Source organism: Bombus flavifrons, chromosome 14 (assembly GCF_040668555.2).
Source record: "Bombus flavifrons isolate JBK064 chromosome 14, iyBomFlav1_principal, whole genome shotgun sequence".
In the NCBI taxonomy this organism is placed as follows: Eukaryota; Metazoa; Arthropoda; class Insecta; order Hymenoptera; family Apidae; genus Bombus; species Bombus flavifrons.
The window spans coordinates 1,650,109-1,667,431 of record NC_138455.1 but is presented as its reverse complement, the minus strand read 5'-3'; the positions used below and the strand labels follow the sequence as shown (position 1 = coordinate 1,667,431).

At 39.0% G+C, this 17,323-nt stretch overlaps 1 protein-coding gene across 2 annotated transcripts in view; it reads right to left on the bottom strand.

The window, feature by feature from the left end:
* LOC138187003 (dipeptidase 1) overlaps positions 1-17,323 on the bottom strand; it is a 144,112-nt gene that overhangs the window by 111,269 nt on the left and 15,520 nt on the right. The window contains exon 2 of one of the 2 annotated variants that reach the window (XM_069127415.1): positions 266-847. In XM_069127415.1, the coding sequence (XP_068983516.1) occupies positions 266-508 (243 nt within the window). In that variant the 5' untranslated portion in view covers positions 509-847. The remainder of the gene's footprint in view (positions 1-265; positions 848-17,323) is intronic. The other variant, XM_069127416.1, reaches the window with a different exon arrangement.

The following is a 17,323-nucleotide window of genomic DNA, read 5'->3' as shown; positions in this document are numbered from 1 at the left end:
TGATTCCACAAAAAGATACCATGTTAACTGTTAATTTTGACCACTTATCATTAATTTATACGTTTAATAATATTCACACACTATTGATAGAAATCGACCAAAGTATTCAGATATTTGTGTGCAGCGGTATATGTGTTGAAGCAAATATTTTTAAACCTAGCATAGTACGGCATAGCATAATTTATCTTAGCTTAGCTTCCCAGTGGATCTACGATTTGAGGAAAGCTCTAAAAAATGTTAGAAATATAAAATTTCGATCACGTACCTGGGGATAGGTGTCCTCCTGATATGGAGTCCTGCGATGGCACTCATCGTAGCACCTGCCGTCATATCCGCTGGGCGGCCGTGGATATGGATCCTGGACCGCAGCTGCAGCTGCACAGCAATCCGGTATCTGCGCCTGGTAGGTCTCGTAGGGACACTTGTCAGGTTGGGCGGTAGTTCGCGGCGCCTGGTGCACTCGCTCCTGGGGCCCGGTCCCGTAACCGGTACCTCCGGAGTGATGCATCGTCCTCCCGTCGGTCACTATTCAATCACTGCATCGTCGCGATCGCGTCCACAATCGACACCACGTACCACGTCTGTGTCGCGAGCCGCTCTTCGTGCGGGTCCATCGTCACTTTTTTCGCCACCACACGTGTCCCCGCCCCGTCAAATTGATTTAGCCCAGGCCTAACGTCGACCTGAATAGATACAGGGTGAGACAAGGCAGAACTGTCTCACCCTGATCTACTGACCTACGCTATTCGAGGTTTTCTTTTGGGTTCATATGGAGAAAGGTCTTGGAGAGCCCAATTAGTCGGAGGATAATGATTTGTTTCAACTTATTGTGGAAGTGGTGGTTGACCTGAGAAATAGAAAATTCATTCAATTGATTTACCATCCACCCGATTTTAACTGATTTTAACTTTAGCGTAACCTATCGACGAACTCCTGCTTCACTTTCATAGATTTCAAGCGAAGATTTTCTATTATTTCACATACTCATTCGGATAGATACGTCAGATTCGAGAACAAAGCTGTAGATTCGAAGAAGACTTCTCGCGATGTCCAATTATAGTTTATATAATATATATACACGAAAGTATTGGTTTCCAACGGGTTGGTTGGTACGATCGTTCGATTCCAATTTACCACAGGTTATTCTTCGTACAAGGCCATTATTTTCTTCCACATTTCTTACACAGAATGTTCTGGAAAACTCTCGACTTCTCTTTTCCACCTTTCTTCTCTCTCTCTCTCTCTCTCTCTCTCTCCCGTGAATCTGAAAACGTCTCGGTGAAGTGATATCGATAGATAAAAGCTTGATTCGTTCAATCGAACGATCGAACAATTTCCTGGAAGCAAGGAACTCGGCACAAATACCTCGGGAAGATATCCGTAGCTATTCAGGGTAAGTACGTATGTTGCAAAAAGGAAGAGGAAGGTACAATTTCGAACAACGCCTCTCGAGCAATGTGCTTGAAACGTTTGGAGCAATTATCTTTCACGGTTATGTCGTTTCACAGGGTGTTTTAAATTTTCAATCCATCTTTAATTACCGCACGACGAGCTCTCGTATCTCGTTAACATGAGCATTTTGGCACGAAAATCCCACAACGAAAGATACTTAAGGGGAAATATCGCGTACAAGGAATCGTATCCGTGCTGAATAAAATCGAGTTCTCGGTATGATTCAAGAGTATGTGTTCTGCTTTTATTTTTCCTTTTTTAGCTTAGTAATAGCGGTATTATTCTTGTTTCTATTGTAGAGTGGCTATAAAAAGTACTGGCACGGTTTATAATACAATAGCAAGTAATAGTAATAAGTATAATAAAATAGTAAGTAGATTAATTGTCGGTATCTACTGGATGATACATATCTTATTTCAAATTCCCTTTGAAAACACGCATAGTCATAATTCTCTGAAAGGCGTGACCATCTGCGCTGAAACGATCAAAATCTCGCGATTCCACGGGTTCTGAAGTTCGCCCTCAAATTATTCCACGCGATCAATCCTCATCAGCCGAATCATCAATCTTCAAACGTTGGGGGAAGGAAGCGGAATCTCCCCTCGTTTCCCTTTCCGTGCCTCTCGTCAAGACACGCGTGTACACACGCGCGTGTCCACAATCTACCTGGTCGTTTCTGTACACGATTCGACCACGAATTCCCAGCCTAGCCTCGAGTTTGTTACGATAGACAAAATCCTTTGTTTAAACCCGTCCTTTTGCTCGCCGTTTCGACTCGGCGTCCTCGGAACGCCACTTCCGGTGTACGTGCTCGTATTCCATAGGTTTCGCTTCCGCTTACTCTCTACGTGTCGCTGACTTCTTTTCCCTCGACCAGCGGAGCAAGCAAGCCTTTAATTTTTGGCTTTTCATGTTTGTGAGTGAAAGTGAAGCGTGCATTACAATAATGCTAATCTTAGAATTCTAACTTTTACGATAGTTATACGACATATTTGTGATTTTTTCTGGTTGAGTTAGATTTAGCTGAATGAGTGGATATTTAAATTTAAAGGTAATGCGTTATATTGAATTGAAGTTTCGAGAAAACGTTTTTACGCAGCAATGTAATAATATTAATTAAGCCAATATCATTAGAAAGGTAAATTAATAAAGATTGCGGAATTCATATCTCACAGAACTACCAAACTAACCCAATTGTTCCTACAATGCACAGAAGCATCCATTCTCGAATATCACAACGAAACTACGGGCATTGCTGACAATTTTAATTAAAGCTGCCTAAAGCTCTTACAAAGAGGCAACCTGCGAGGCTGTTAAATCCATAATTCCACGATCTAAGAGAGAGAGTCGACTTGCTCCCTCCTTTCAGCCATCTATTTCCCCTTTGCTGTTCCTTCGTGGACCCTGCTCCTTGATCAGAAGGCTTGCTACGAAGGAAAAAGCTCTTCCATGCTTCCAATGATCAGAGAGGTCGAGTGTAGCCGGTGAAATGCAAGGAACGCAAAGAAAGAAAACAAAGAACGAGCCAAGAGAGAGAATAAAAACAGAATCGAGCTAAGAACTCGTCGGTATGATTTCCTTGACGTTAGCATGCTGTTTTATTCATCACCGTAGTCATCTAGATAAGATAAGATTGGTCAGCTTCAGTCTCAAGTTAGCAAGGTTATCCTGTGGACACTCGATGAACAAAGTTTTCGTTTAATTATCTCTGGTCTGATATCGAAGACGAATTCTGAAACTGAAATGGCAAACTACGTAAGTGCCAGAAGAGGAGATCTCCTTCATCTCGGTGTTATACATTTTTAGTATCTACCTTTTCTCTTATCAAGTAGAATTGTATTTTTAAGAACTGCACCTTAATTAGCATAGGTAAAGCTTACAAATAAATTCCTCATTTGTCTCATTCCCATTCTGGAGTGAAATTAAATAATAAATGTTGTTAGTTAATGAACTAAATGAAAGTAATTACATAGAATACCGAGATAATTAAGATTGCAAGGTATATTTCTCAATTCGCCTAGGCTTTTGATAATGGACCACCAACTTTAGCGTTCCTTCATTTTCATAATTCTCAATTGAATTTACCGAGGTACAGCTTCTAAATGAAGAGGCTTTATTTAGTTACATTTAATTCTTACAGCAACTGTATTCGCTTCTCCACACTTTCTCGCCTTCTTCTCATTGAATTACTTTAACCACCACAATTCCTCGATTTTCACAATATCTGTTGTTCACTACTTATTTAGCGTAAATACTAAGTTTTACAATGTAAATACACATTTTTCACGAACGCAATTAAGGAAATGGTATCTACATCAGTAGTCTAATTACTACATATATTTCTATAAATAAACTATTATTTATTATTAACTTATTGGCAACATCAACGTTCATCAAAATGCCTAAGACACCTATCCTTGTTCCAACATTATTAATGACATTTTTTTCATTATGAATTCTCCTAAAATTTTCAAAATTCTTCGAAACCTTCGATTTAAAAAGGAATAAGTTGATGAAACAAGTTTTTTGCCAAACATTAATCTTCATTTCTACATTAGTGAAAAAACCCATTTCCTAAGTAATCGCCTCGTTCATTTGGAAATTCCTACTACTTCGGTTTATCTAACAAGAGTTCTTCAATAAAATGACACGCACTATTTACTCGGTGAAGAGCACCGACCCCAATTTAAATATCCCGAGGAATACCGTGAAACGCTGCGGTCCTTCGGCTCCCTCTCATCGAACGACTTCCAAACACGCAATTTCTCGCATTGCCGCCGCGCCGAACGGCAAATACTTCGCCCGGCGGATTCCCGGGGGCCGTTTACACGCGGGAATTATCAGTCGTTGGCGCGAAATAAAGGTGACGTCGCGCTCAAACGCGCAATACTCTTCCAGCTAGTCGACGAGACTGCCGTCAGATCGGCTAGATAATTTTCTCTCTGGCTGGATGTGAAAATGCGGCTCGGTGGAGCGAGGCGAGGCGTCCTTCGTCGCACCAGGTTTTCTCCAGTTTTCTCGACGTACCACCGTTCGTCTTTTCGTCGGGCGGCGATCATCAATCTTGGACAGTAAGGGGTAACACGTTCATCTCCCAATTACGTCGTTCTTCCTTCCGGGAGAGAGAATTTGCATCCCGGAAGAAACATGCCGCCGATACGATGACTCCTCAATAAATCGACTTCTTGGACGTGCACTTTCTCGACATACTTCCCTTGTATGGAGATAAACTCGCTGATGACGGAGCTCCGCGAACCATAGGTTCTTATTTTTGTCAGGTCCTCCTCGTTGGTTATTCGTTGGCATTTTGGGAAGATTATTGCCACGAATTTTATCATGCAATTAGTTTGAATTGCTTGCTCATGTTTTAAAAGGATTCTGATCGAGATTTAGAGTAGCTTTGGTATACGTTCTTTCAGACTCTGCAAGTTTCACTTTAATAGCATTGAAAGATTATGTGAAAAACATGGGATGAAATATTAACGTTATAAAATAGAAAATTTTTATCATATGTTATATTATCGGTAGCTTTACATTTTATGCTATGTACAATATAATATATAATATTGTATATTAGGTTGTCCGAAAAGTTTCTTTCGTTTCATAAGGTGATAACAGATGAACAATTTTTCTTTTATATTATTTTATTGAATTAGGTGTGATGCATTTCGTTCTATTTCTATTATTATGTTCGTGCATAATTCAATAAACTAATATAGAACAAAAACCATTGTGCGTCTATTACTTCCTTATAACACGAAAGAAACATTTCGGACAACCTAATATAATTATAAAAATATTTATATACATAATTATATAAATATATATATAAATTATATATAATATAAATAATATAAATATAGTATAAATTATATGTAATATTTATAAAATATATATGTATATATATTTCAAGATTATTTTCGATTATTCCTGTTTTTTCTGTATATTTTTTCACATATTAATTTTGGCTCTATAAGAGTTAATTTAATTTTTAATATGTACATATATTTTATATTCTGGTACAATCGACATTACGTAAATGTTGTGCACAGTTAATAGAAAAAAACGAGGTTCCGATTATGACATGGAAGATTCGATAGAGGAAATCCTTCCCCCTTCTGAGTTCAGGTATTTCCTCGTCATCGACGGCTGTTTCTTTGAAAATGCGAGGCACATATCTCGCAATGCTTAGGGTGGTCTCTCCATCAAAGAATTACGACCTGGTTCTACACAAGCGTACACTTAAGAGTGGAAATCCTCGATTTCAAAGAGATAGAGGCGTCGAGGGAAGAAGAGAGGAAAGGAGACTCGTCCCTCTTTGTCTCGGGAGAGGATGATAAGGGTACAGGAACAAGGAGACCCTCTTTCGGAGGATCGTCATCCAGCTTTCACCTACATCGCGTACAAGTAAGATTGCGTTATCGTCGTGTCAAAATGTTGATGTTTTTCTTCCGCTGTATAAACTTCCTGTACTATTTTCCTCACTATTTTCGTCATTATTTCTGCATTGTGTGGATAAGTTTTTTTTTTAAGATTGTACGTTAAAACAAAACTTCTAAATCAGCAAGTCAAACCTTCAAAAAAAAAAAAAAAAAAAAGAAAAAAGGAAAAGAAGGGAACAAAAATACATACGATACACATTCCACTATAAACCACATTCTTTCCAAAAACTTCAACCACAATGGCGACACGAACTTTCCTGTGCGACGCGTAGTTTTCCATAAACATACGTTTTCGACAAAGAGCCCGGTCCGCTTCTCGCAATCAAGCATCCTGAAGCAACTCTAACACCATAAACTCCGTGAAAGTCAATTAAATCACAGTATTGCATCCCCGGTTCCGAGCACATCCTTTATGTAGACCTAGAGGATCCAAGACACCGTGTACGCTTCCCTGTCTCTCCTCTCCTTCTCGACAATAGCGATCTCTCTTCTGCTAAGAATTACCCTCTTTTTCCTCCTTTCACCCTCACACACACGAACCACGTACGATGTCTCTCCCTGGTCGGAAAAAGACTACATTTCTGGAAGTCCTTGGATAAGTTTCTCATTCCCCTTCCGGCTCACCTATTTTTCCATTCTCGTGACTCTTGCGTATCATGGAGCGTGCAACAAACGTCCGTGAAACTCTTCCTAGAAACTTTTCGCCGGACTATCCTCACGAGGACGTCGGATTCTGCTTAGCAAACGCGAGCAACGCTCGTTCGTAGGTGTGTTTTTCTTCTTTTCCGTGCTCGCGAATGGATGATAACTGCGAAACTGGCAAGGAAAAGTTTCTTTGAAAACTTTGCAACGGGTTGGCGATTTTTTTGTTTGAGTGGTCGCGTTGGGTAGCCTCGATGGATGAACGAACTGGGCATTGAAGTTTCTATATCTCTGTCGAATTTAATAGCTTGACAAACGTATTGCGAAGGCTTTAAGTTGTAGATTTTGAAAGGTTGATCGTTAATTATCATAATTTAGTTTTTGATTATTATGTAATTTAGATATTGTGCGATCGATGTACTTGATTTCATTTTACGTATACTTAAAAAGTGATATTTTTGATTGTCATTTATCATTTGTCAATTTTTATGCGTATTTTAGTGAATTTACATTTTGTGAATCTTCTGACAAAGGTTCGTGTAAAATATACTTTCGATAACAAAATATCTTTGTATTCAGATTTTGGAAGGGACAGGGACATGTAATTTTTCTTAAGTAGGTATTTTTTAAAACAAAGTTTTTACGTAATTTTCAGGCTAAAGACTAATTATAGAAATTTTAGGAGAATTATTGGTACATCAAAAATCCTTATCATTCGTAAATGTACTCGATTCTTTATTTTTGTGTTTCTGTAGCAAAAGTATTTTTGTATTTCCAAAGGAACGTACAAATGAATGAATCTCTGTTAAGAATCGAAGAAAAATATCTATATAATAAATAATAAAATATTATAAGAATAGTAAGGAAATATTTTCAAACTTTTGAATAGCTTGAAGGTTTGCGTAGATTCATCAGATCCTTGGTTTCCTGACTATCGCGGAAATTGTAGCCCGAATATACGTGGGGAACGTGTCCTTTCGATATCCTTACAAGATCTTTACGAGTCTTTTTACGAGTGTCTGAATAGAGGAGCAGCTCTCATATAAATACACATTCAAGTCTGCTGTTTATTGAATTTACGTTTCTTCTGCTGCATTGCTATCCTGCATTTTTTAAATAACTGAAGAACTTTGCAACAGGTAATTTTCCAGTACGCAATTACTTCTTTATTCAGCATAAATTTATATTTCTTATTTTGCTTTTTTAAAAACAGAAAATATCTTCCAAGTGTCCAGAGAAGATCCACTTCGCCAGTAAGTTTTACTTCCAATCTTTCAAAGAATCCTCTTTCTGGCTTAATGAGAGATTTTCAAAATCTCCTCCATCTTCTTTTCTCCCACTATAGAAATTCCTCGCGGAGACGCATTCGTCTTTTCATGTCTGCCGGATCGTCGATAGCAAAAATCGCTGAGGGAGAGTTTCGTCCGAGGAGTTTTAGCAGGAACCCTCGTAAAGTTCTAAGAGGCGGATTTAGCTTAACGAAGCCTCGCGATATTCAGACCGCGGTCGCTCGTAAATTTTTCCAGGACAGATAAAGCTCGCCGTACGAGTTAAACGGAGGAACGCTCGGTAACTCGTATTTATCTCGTTGGATACCGCAAATTTTTTCGGGAACCACGGCGTGAATTTTTAAGTTCTGGCCACCCTGCATGCCGTTCACCGATTACTCGCTGCTAGTCGGCTCGCAGATTTGTGCAAACTCCGTGCTTCTCCATGCATAAATGGAGATAGAACAAAATTATTTGAGAATCTTGAAACGGAGTGTAACTGTTGTAGTCTCATTTACTACCACAAAATTGTAATGATCGAAACTTACAAGTTAGTATATTAATAAGTATATGTATATATATGTCGGAGATGAAAGGACATCGGAACCTCCCCTTTGGAACTTTGGGAAAATTCCTTAACACCGTAATTTAAATTCTACGTTAGGTGTAATTAAACAATTGTCGCCATTCAAACCGATTGTATTTGTTCGAGATTTGTGATAATGAGCTTGGGCTCGAGGTGACAACCAGTCGCCGAACGTAGCCGCGGTCAGGAGACGAACGCTTTTACCTAACAGGGGTATGGAGTAATTCTATAGCTCTCCTTAAAAGAAATATTTGTAGCGGCACGCGACAGTAATCATTCCAACGGTTTCTGTCCCGTGGCTCGCCACACGCAGACCGTATTCTTCGGGTGTGATGGTTACCAGATGCCGACGCATCTCCACAGTACATGTTCAGCTAGCCTGAGGGGCGTTATAAATATTAAGATTTAGTTATCTAAAGTCCTTCAAACAGACAAACATTCTTTGTCTCAACTACGGGAAGATAGGGGAGATCTATTTTTTTCAACGAACGACGCTTCCCGCTAGCAACGCTGAGGCCATTGTCATTAGTGCCGCGAGTGCCTAAACATCGCGATTACCTGTTACCACTGTAATATCTCTACCTGTATTAATAAACTGTATCTTTGTTGTACCGCACCGATGGCTAATTCTAGTGAAGATTCATTAAACGCCCCTAACCCTAATTCTAATGTAAACCCGACATATAAAATCAGTAATTCCACTTCCAGTAATATTTAGAAAGAATCATTATCATATTAGCAGCAAATTCTGTTATCCCAATGGCAAAATCGTTCCTTCCCAAAATTTGAACGAATCTTACTTTCGTAAAAAAAAGGTCGAGACTGATACAAATTTAAATCACCCGAAATTCATTCACGCAGGTAGATCGACTGGCGTAAAACAGGCGATAAAAGATACTCGAGAGAGGCGGGGAAAGTTTCCAGCGCAAAAATAAAATTACTTTTACGAGCGACACTGGCCCCCATAGGTCGGCCATAAACGTAGATACTCGTGAGCCGCGCCTTCGCCGAATCCCTGTGAAATTTTTTAATAAAAGAAATCTTGCCGTAGCAGCCGGGAAAATTTATTGCCACGGAAATAATTTTTGCTCGAGATTCGCTGGGCTAGACGCGAGTACGAGATGAAGTCCGCGAACGCAACGAAACGGACACGTGATGCTCCATGGAGAGATATAAATTTCGCTTCTTGACAGGACACAAAACAACGTGACCGCGTGGTTGTTGTACGGTCACCGAGTTATTTTATTAACCTTCTATTTATCAAGTCTATGTCCAGCGTTTGTTTTCTCACCCTTTGTCCAACATTTGCCCAGTCACGATTCTTCCTTCTACGAGTCTGTCAACATTGACTTTCATAAATCGTCCCATAGGGAATGATTATGGTCGTCAACGGGATGACACATCTCTCTCTCTCTTTCTCTCTCTCTCTTCGTTCTGGAATTTCTTAGCCGTTGCCTTAGAGAAGCGAAGTAAGTTCTTATATCGCGAATCATTAACATGGCTTCCGTTTTTAGGAACATTTAAGATTAGTCGTCTGACATTTATCTTCATTTATTCAATTTATTGTATTTGCGCTAGATCTGATGTCAAGAACGAACACAGAAAGGAAGCCATTTTGGGGATCGAAAATACGCTCCAAAACGTTGCACGAGTAAAGGATCGCGGAGATTATCGGTGGACTCATCTAGCTTGTCGAAGGATATAGATCCCTTGCAGCAACATAAATCCTGTATCCTGCCGGAACACGGTGCCAGCAGGGTGCGGCTATCGGCTTATTCCATCATTCTTGTGTTTATCGAGCTGGCGTTTACCCTTTCACGCTCTCCATTTCTTTCTTACCCCCTTCTTCATCACAGCTTTTCTTCCTGTTTCTCCCTCTCTCGCCCTCCTTTAGATCTACGCCTTAGCTTTCTCTGAGCTATTCATCGAATTGCTCAATAAGGTTTCGCAGTTGAACCTTCGGGTCAGAGGTATTCGTCGAAGGCTTCATAGTGCAACGACCTCACCTTGCATGGACATAAGCTCTTTCTTTTTATTTTCCTTTTTCTCTTCGTCTTTTTTCTCATGCTTTCTTATTGCTCTTTCAACGTGGATCCGTGAAAGACGGTCATTTTTTCTTTCTTTCATTATAGTTTCGCCAATAGTCACGAAACTGATATTCTTCTCGAAGAAGTCATTTGGAGATTCTCTTTATTGTCCTTTATCATTTCGAAAGTCAGAAATTACGAGTTTATTTTACCTGCGTTAAGTAGGAACTTTTGGGTTGAAGTTGTGGTAATGGAGATTGTAAGATTCTTTTGTGATTTTGGAATTATATGAAATCGAAGCAGAACTATTGGTACCCTTGCACTCGAGACTGGAACTTACGGTTAATCAGGATACTTTTTAAAACTACAAGTTTTAGCCATTTAACTATTTTAACTTCTTAATTATAAAACTACCGTAATGACATTAAAATGACATTAAAAAGCAATTTCAAGCTTCACTAGATTCTCTCCTTTCTATACTTCGTTATTCATGGGAAAAATTTCCAGCGCGCATCACAAAATCGTGAAATCTCTTATATTTCCTTAAAATTTATTCGAATATTACAATCAGTGTTCCATGGAGTAGTGGCCGATTGGCGATTAAGAATCTCGTCATACGACGACGGCTGGTAGAGCCGGCGACGAACAGCTCGTTCCATTTCCTGATTTAACAACCTCAAGGGGTCGATCAGACCGTAAGCCCCCATCGTCGATGTTCAACGAGCTTCCGACGAGCTTCCACGTCTCACGTAGAAATTATACTATATTGGATAATGTGCAGTTTTAAGATGTTATCAGACGATGATAAAAAGAATGAAATCAATCAGAGTGCATTAACACCATTCGCACTGTATTTCGTTCGGTACCGCCCTAAATTCGAGGTATCGATTTCATCTTTCGTCTAACGATCACAGGTGGCTTCTTCAGGCGTCTCTAGCCTCCCGTTTCTCTCTCGAGCCGGTTGCATTGGCGAGTCAGCCGATTTTTGTGCGATTTCCACGCGCTAACGAGCCGCGAATCTCGGGTTTCCTGGAAAAACTCCGAGAAATATCGTAGCTAAAGATATCGTGGTGTGTGTGCTTAAGCGCGAGTGCAAAAGTCCGTAGGCTATTTCTTCCAGCCTTTCCTCCCTTGGACTTTCCTCCCTTCTTCTGTTCGTCGGTCATCGGGACTTACACTTCTCTCTGTAGCCTTCTCTTGTTTTCCATCTCTTGGTTCTTGATCTTCAGTTTCTCTTTCTTTGGAGCTTGCGTACGCCCTTTAAGTTTAAGATTAGTGGCAACTCCATAATTGCTGGACCGATGGAAGATAATAGAAAAGAATATATGTATCGGTAGATAAATTGGAGGGAAAATCCTGTTTTCTGTTGTAGGAATATATATTTTGTTGAAATTAATAACAAAGGTTACTGTATGCATAATAATCAAATCAGATCTTCTTATCTTTCTTATTTTAACCGTTTTGATCTTCAGTTCATAGGATTCAAGAGGTTTTTAAACGTGTGTTGTGGTTAGTCTCAATCCGCTGAAGAGTTTAAATCGGGACTAACGTCGCAAGTTTCAATAGGAACGTTGGAAAAACAAATTAAAATCCAGACGATTTTTACCAAACGTTTTCTTTGAAATTTGAAGCTTGGGTATACCTCTTCCTATCTCATTAATTTTATTAAAACGTTAACTTGAGATAGTTTCGCTATTTAAATTCGTAAGTACTTGTTGAGTTGTTTCACATCAAAGCAATAAATTCAGTAACGAATATAATCCAGTACGAATTTTTACAAAATATATATCATATTAATGCTTAGTAATGTAGAGAGAAAAATATTCGACCAATCGGATTACTCGACTGGGATTTGAAACCCGATTTTCCACTCGCCGAATGAGTAGTTTCTCCACAGAGGTACCCAGACCATCGGCGAATGTTTTCTCCGGAATTCTTATGTGTCATTAGACGGTTGCCTACAGTAATTAAGTAGTTCTTCGATATAGTAGATAATTGAACGGTTAATATTGATTAAATCATTTAAAACGTCAAACATAATTACATATATAATTTCCATAATACATAATGTTCGTAATTGCAATAATTTAATCCTTAGACTGTAAACGTTTTTACCCTAGTCTCAGTACCCTCAAACTGTAAACGTAAGTCTGTTGCATCCGGTGCATTTTTCAACAGGTACTCAATTTGGATTTTTACAAAAGTCAGCTTGTATATTTAGGATAAGGAATTTACATGACGCGAATAACAACAGGCTCTAATTATCAGTACAAATTAGTGTTATACAAAAGACAGAAATAGTCGTAATACATCACAATCAATGATAATTAAAATATTAAACAGAGATAAATAAAAGAACATTTGCCGATAAATGAATCTTACCTCTGTTTCTCCGATATCTTCAAAGCGAAACTATACTTTGGTTCCTTTAACGATAGATATACATATTTATCTTTGTCCGTTTGGATTTTTTACAGTTGGAGATATCGAAATGCCAATTGATTCTAAAATTTTTAATTACACCGTGATAATAAAATCAAAATTCACATTCATATTTCATGAGATAAATGTAGTGGCGCGTTTGAATGAAAATTCACCACCTTAAATTTAATTTCGTCATCGTGTACGAACAATAAATATCGCTGCAAATATTTCGCTTGTAAAATGGAAAAATCAATATACATATAGCACTGTTGCACATCACACTCTTAATCAATAAAGTAAAAGACAAAACGCGAGACTTATTCTTGTCCTTGTCGCTGAAACGTTCTGGCTGGAACTTCTCAGACTCAGGGAAATACTTAAGATCGTGATGCAATGCGTAAACAGGAAACCACACAATGTTATCCGAACATATGATTAAATACTTGTAACCGGGTTCCGCTGGAGGCTATTGGAACTTTCGCGCACAACCTGTTGATGAAAACCATCGGAGGATATTTTCGAAAATGTCTGCGACGTCACCATTTCCATGTACTTCATTTTCACGAGAGCCTCATACGAAATCAGCCCGTTTCCTTCTTCCATATATTGATCCACCTCCTCCCTTAGTTTCTCTTGAACGTCCGGATTAAGCGCCAAATCGTGGGCCATGTAACACATCAAGATGGAGGACGTATTGAAACCAGCCAGAAAGAAGATGAACGTCTTTGAGCTGTGATATCATCGATAGTCGTCTGATGCTTGGCAGGCTTCTCCTTATCCATAGCCTGCATCAAAAGGTGAATCATGTTCGGTTACCTTATGGAAGAAGTTGGTAGCGTCGCGTGAAAAGAACGATGATTCTATCATTCTGATTGAACGTGGATTCACGCTCTCTATAAATTGACCGCTGTTGCAGCGCAACAGTGCGATTGTAATCGAGGACAACCCAGTGACGCGGAATTTTTTGGCATTAGCATACCTCTTTCCGTTTCTTAAATTCTACGCGCTTCCTTGTTATATTGCCTGCGAATCGTTGATCGGACACTTAAACATCGCATGCGGTCACCTTAACATTTTGAAAAATGCCCTCTTCATTTTAAGAAAGTGTCAAATCAGAAAATTCAAGTGTCCATCCCCAACAATTTGCCTAACTTCAAACATCGTTCCTATCATCAGTCTGTAGTAGAACTTTATCGAGTAAACACGCAGTTCTTCTATCGAGTATACGCGCCTGTTCCTATTTTTTCCCGAACTGTCGTTAAACTTTAAAGAGACTCAATTGCATTAAGTTGAGCTTCGAGGCAGTCGAGTAAAAGTTCGCGTGAACGATCTCTTGCATTGCAACAACCGCTATTACCTGATTTTGGACCGCTCTGCTGTGAATCTAAGAATAAGGAACAGAGAAAGCAATCGAGATACAACAAGACACCTCACAGACTTTGTATTTAGATAGATCAGTTTAAAAAGATTGAAATTAATTTAACCCTCGTACATGGACTGTTTTTAAACTTTGATGCTCATTTACAATCATTCGAAATCACACAAGTAATAATTGTTGAAGTGGTCACCACTTATAAGAAAACTCTACATCTGGTCTTTTTAGTTTCTCAAGCACTGAAGCCATCGACAGCGCGTAGACAAAAGACTGCGACGAAGTCAGACCATAAACAGTAGACAGGCGACGTTGGCTTCGGGGTTTTCAGTTATTGGGTAACACAGCTAGCGTGCGGATCTGGACCAGCTCAAATTGTATTCTTACTTATAATTACACTTATATTTAAATATATTTTCTGCCTTACAATTTATCCACGAGTTTTCTCTGATTACACATCGAATAACCTCAACAATAATGACTCTGGACACAGTCATATTCAGGAACATTTCCCTATCTTTTAACGCTAATTTGGAGCTTTTAACGTTTTTAATTTTTACGTAACACCTTACTTTTCTGAATTGATGCTTTTCTGAAGACTGAGAATACTGCAAAACAGAAAATAAATTTTTCTTGCTGAACCGTACCAGGAAAATAGGTTAGATGAACTTTTCCATATAACGTAGCATTTAAAATCTAGAAAATTTACTAGTTACTACTTACTAGTTTAAAATCTAAAAAAGTTACTAGTTTTAACATCCAGTCAACATGATATCATTAGTTACAAATAATATTTGCGTAATATATGTGTACGTAACTTTTCAGTAGCAATCATCAGTGAGAAAGAAATGATTCTTGCTTCGTGCCACCGGGAACGAATTACAATAATTCAATGAAACAGTTAAATTTATTTGTTGTAGAAAATAAGGGAAAAATTTCTATCTCTGGAGAACGTGTGGTTGCATTTTAATAGGTTTGGACAACTTCAAAGCCTGTAGTTCGCAAACTTGTGTAACTTAACCTAACTTCGGCAGAGACGAACTCCCTTTGCACATAATATCCGATAATCTCATGCTCACATAGCTAATAGCTCCTATAAGAAGCGTCTATTTCGCTCACGGTCATAGTTTAAATATGCTAAATCTATCTGCACAATTAATTCACCACTTTAAAACTAGGTTAAATTAACTTACGATCTATTCGTATTTTGTTTAGATCAATTTATAAATATTCGTAAAATAATCATTTAATGTTGTTTCTTTTAGCTTGGTGACAGTGTGGTGGAATATATTCATTGCAGTATATTATAATATACTCGAACATTTCTAAAACGGCTAGTACTTTGTCATTAAACATATATGATGTTACTAATCTTGAGAATCTTTTTGTAGAACAAATTTTCCATTCTTTTATTCATTTTTCCATCTTTATTTTTTATTGCATCTTATTAAATTAAAAAGTCCGCTACGTTATATCGAAGTTGTTATTAACGCGTGGCAAGAAAATGTATCAAAACTTTTCTAATTTTGGTTTTCAAGCATTGTCAAGGGAATGACTTCTTTATCTTAAAGTTCCACCTCTTATAAATGTATCTTTTTTAGTCTGTTTGTAGTTTTCTTTCGGTATACTGTACAAACTCCTTTGAGTTTGACTTTCCTCATATTTATCAAATTGTTTCCTGCAGTTGGTATGCGAATGAAAGTTTGAATTAAATTTTTGTCAGACTGAATTGAAGAGATTTTGTAAAACTTTTATTTATACATCGAAACATCATGTAGTCTTTGTTGTAAAGTATGCAAAAAAGATGTTCCCTGCAACTTCTGCTCTTCTGTTTGCAATTTTTCTCAAACGCGATAACATTTTCTTTAGAGATCGACCCATCTCTTTACATTCTTTTTCGTACAGGATCAATGTAACATCTTCTTTTCTTGCAAAAGTAGGACCTGTGTGTTATTTTATTTCCTTAAATACCCTCCCATGAGCTCATTCAATTCACCTAACCCCCACTGAGTCTCCAATTTCTACTCTTCTCCACCATTTCCTCCTCCAATAGTACCTATACCACCCACCACAGGAAAACAGCGTCAACACATCACAATTAACCATCCTTCCATCTCCCAACGATTAAACCCCTCCCACACCCCCAGGCAAGCGGCGCGAATCACTTTATATCCACCACCTCGTCTATTTCTACCAGACTTAGAAAAACATCGACATTCACCCATACAACAACGTACACGCTGTCTACCACCGAGTCCCCAGTTCTCGGTCTGCCGTTCCGTAGCACTGGAGGGTTCTTTTTCCCCCTTTTACAAAGTCGCGAGGTTGCCTCGCATTCTATTAGCGTCTGGCATCGATTCAAAGGGCACTGTAATCGAAGATGCAGGCAGCTGGAGGAGTATCGAAGGTTGGGAGAGGGTGGGAATCGATTCTAATCGAATCATGCCAGCCTGCACGGATTATATCCTTCTCACGAGATTGGTCCGGTCGTGGTCAAAGGACATATCGCTGGTCGACAATCACTTAAGGCCCACTCTGGCTGGTTAGAGAGCCGACCAGCCGCAAACGTGCCGTTGGCCTTCTTCCTTGGTGTCCAGGCAAATCGATCTTGATCTCACGGGTTCAGAAGAGGGCCTCTCCTTCCATATCTCCATATCTCCATATCTACCTTTCTTCCTCCCTCTCTCTCTCTCTCTCTTTCTCTCTCTCTTGGCTTTGGTCTCGATTCAATCTTCCAGATGAACATTGCGGTCGTCAAAGGAATTATCATTCTCCTCCCTTTCATTTATCGACCAAAACTCTTCGGTCGGCAAATACTTTGACGATACCTCGCAAACGATATGATGCTAACTGCACTCTGCAAACCTCTAGCCGAGTTGTACGAGCTCGTTTGCAACGTTTTATGACTGTGGTGGTTGTTTCGTTGGTCATCGAGGTGTGGCTACTAGATTGTTTGGTGCAATTAGGCGGCAAGCCTGATAGGGGGAGATCGTATTGCGAAGGGGGAGATGCGAATCGACAGGTGTTGGGGGTTGGCCAGATGGCGACTCGTATCGAGTCTCGGTAGCACGGAGGATGCAGTTTGTATTAATTGCAGCTGGGAATTTTTC